Source organism: Cibotium barometz, chromosome 37, assembly GCF_041138505.1.
Source record: "Cibotium barometz isolate CiBa-2024 chromosome 37, ASM4113850v1, whole genome shotgun sequence".
Taxonomy (NCBI): Eukaryota; Viridiplantae; Streptophyta; class Polypodiopsida; order Cyatheales; family Cibotiaceae; genus Cibotium; species Cibotium barometz.
Genome location: NC_141082.1, coordinates 12,303,393 through 12,305,892, shown reverse-complemented (window position 1 = coordinate 12,305,892; position 2,500 = coordinate 12,303,393). Strand labels below are relative to the sequence as shown.

At 47.0% G+C, this 2,500-nt stretch overlaps 1 protein-coding gene across 1 annotated transcript in view; it reads left to right on the top strand.

Annotated features, from left to right (window-relative positions):
• The window catches only part of LOC147616953 (mitogen-activated protein kinase kinase 9-like), a 2,306-nt gene extending 68 nt beyond the window's left edge, over positions 1-2,238 (top strand). Inside the window, exons 1-2 of the mRNA XM_086776598.1 lie at positions 1-1,215; positions 1,340-2,238. The exon at positions 1-1,215 is cut by the window's left edge and continues 68 nt beyond it. Coding sequence (XP_086632724.1) covers positions 72-1,215; positions 1,340-1,431 — 1,236 coding nt within the window. The 5' untranslated portion in view covers positions 1-71 and the 3' untranslated portion in view covers positions 1,432-2,238. The remainder of the gene's footprint in view (positions 1,216-1,339) is intronic.
• Positions 2,239-2,500: the final 262 nt, after the last annotated feature.

Below are 2,500 nucleotides of genomic sequence, written 5' to 3'. Positions count from 1 at the left end.
CTGCAGCAGAGGAATACACAGAGAAGCCCCTCCGAGGACCTTCCTTCGCCATAGCCTCCACCGTGGCTGCCATGGAGAAGAAACCCAAGGTCGGGCTAAAGCTGCCCATGGTTCCGGATAGAAATGATGGGTTTGGGAAGAAGCAGCAGCAGCTTCAGCAACAACAGCAACCCCAACAAGAGCAACAGCAGCGGAAAATCCAGAAGCCAGCCCCTCTGCCCCTGCCGGTGCCTTTGCCCCGCCCTCCCACAGCAGCAGCATCAGGAGCTGCAGCACCAAAACCAAGAGCAGCGACAGCATCATCAAAACCAAGAGCCGCTTCTTCTCTCGGCTCAGCAGGCCCTCCCTACGCTACCAGAAAGATGTTGCCTTCTAACTCACCCTCTTCTCTGCCGCATGAAGAGGTGAACCCTGATGACACCATCAAGCTTCGCCTCTTAGGGCACGGTAGCAGTGGCAAAGTCTACAAGGTGCAGCACAAGCGCACAGGCAGACTCTATGCGCTTAAAATCATCCAGGAGAAGCATGAGCTCGCTGTCTGTAAACAGATCCTCACAGAGATGGACATCCTTCGCCGAGCAAGTAGCCCATACATTGTCCAATGCTATGGCGCATCCGATAAAGGAGGTGAGATCTCTTTTGTGCTTGAATACATGGATGGTGGATCCCTTGCCAACGTCATTGAAGCGAAGAAAACCATCTCCGAGCGCTACCTCGCAGAGGTTGCGAAACAGGTTCTCAAGGGCTTGCATTACCTCCACCAGAACAAGATCGTTCACCGCGACATCAAGCCATCCAACATTCTCCTCGGCCGCCAGCAAGAGGTCAAGATTGCTGACTTTGGTGTCAGCACCATCCTTGCAAGCACTCTTGCGGCATGCAACACTTTTGTGGGGACATGTGCCTACATGAGCCCAGAGCGTTTCGACCCTGACAGCCACGGTGGGAACTACAATGGCTATGCAGCAGATATCTGGAGCCTTGGTCTGAGCCTGCTAGAATGTGCCATGGGACATTTCCCCTTCCTTGCACCGGGAGAGAAAGGCGACTGGCCGAATCTCATGTTTGCTATATGCTACAATGAGCCGCCATCTCCCCCTGCAGATGCTTCTCCAGAGTTTAAGGACTTCATTGTGCAGTGCCTTCAGAAAGACCCGTCCCAGCGACCCCGGGCATCGACGCTCTTGACACATCCATTTTTGACCAAATTTGATGGTAGGTTCCCTTTATTGTAATTTGGGATTATAAAACTCTTGTATAGATACATGGCCTTTAGTGTCAACAAGGTGCTTCACTTCTGTTCGATTGTTGATTCCGTGTTTATTGAAATTTTCTCCAGTTCCTCCACCGAGTGCTACGACGAAGCAGTTGCAGTCTGGGGGCCGTTTCTGGGAATCCTTTTCCAAAGCTGTTAGCTCGATATTTTCATAAAGGTTGGTGAGTCTCGGCTTCATTTTTTCTGAAGACATGTCTTCTCATGCTGGGAGGATGTCTATGCTCAAAAGAAGATGGAGTCATTTCTACGTTATTACTGTACAGATGGAAGCCAGGTACTTCTGTTCTCTTGATTTTCGACGAAAAACTATTGTATATTAGCCTTGCCTGGGAACAAGTTTTGATCATAAGCCTTGTCAATGCAGTTGTAATGCTTCTATCTGGTTACAGCTTTAGAAGGTTGTAGATTCTTCTTTCTTTTTTATTTTGGCTTTATTTGCCAAAGCCTCCTTGGTCCAAGTGGGCGGGTGTTGTGTTGTCATCCTAGATTCTTTGTATTTCACCACCTGTGTCCTCATTTATGGGTCTTTCATAGAATTGATTGGTTCCTGCCACACAGATGCACAAAGGTGGAGAAAGGAATTGAAGAATTTGTTATGTTTTTGCTTCTGAACACCTAGGGCTATGGCCATGCATGTGATCAGTCTCAGTGTTGTAGCTCAAGTAGCTGTGCACCTAGAGCAGTTCATCCCCTTGATCTAGTGAGTATTCCATACCATCTTGCTAGACTCCTTTCTTCATGTTCAAGGTTGGCACGTTCGGTTTTTAGCTCTACTGCTGAAGCTGACAAAATCTTGAGCCGACGTTGAAGAGTGATGGTGCTGTTTCCTGCTGGAACATTGAATATGGTTACACCTTTCTATTTCGGCTGTCGACTTGGAACCTCTGATGCCTAGCTTGAGCCACCAAGGAAAGAACTATGTAGATCTGATGCTTCGAAACTCTAGAAAAGCAATGGTTTTATTCAGTGTGTTGGCATGGATGTCTTAGCCCATAGGTCTATGCTACATAAGTTGACTATATCCAGTAAATTTCATTTAAGATGCTAACAAAGCAAAGGTCCTAATTCTTTTCTTGTTAGGAATCTTATCTCTTCAAGTTTGAGAGGCAACTGATGTCTTTTGAATGATGGAATGGAGCTATTTCGATATTCTAAGTGTTATCCTGTAATTGTTCTATTCAGCACTGAATTGTCTCGAGTTCTGATTGAGATGATTTTCAAGAT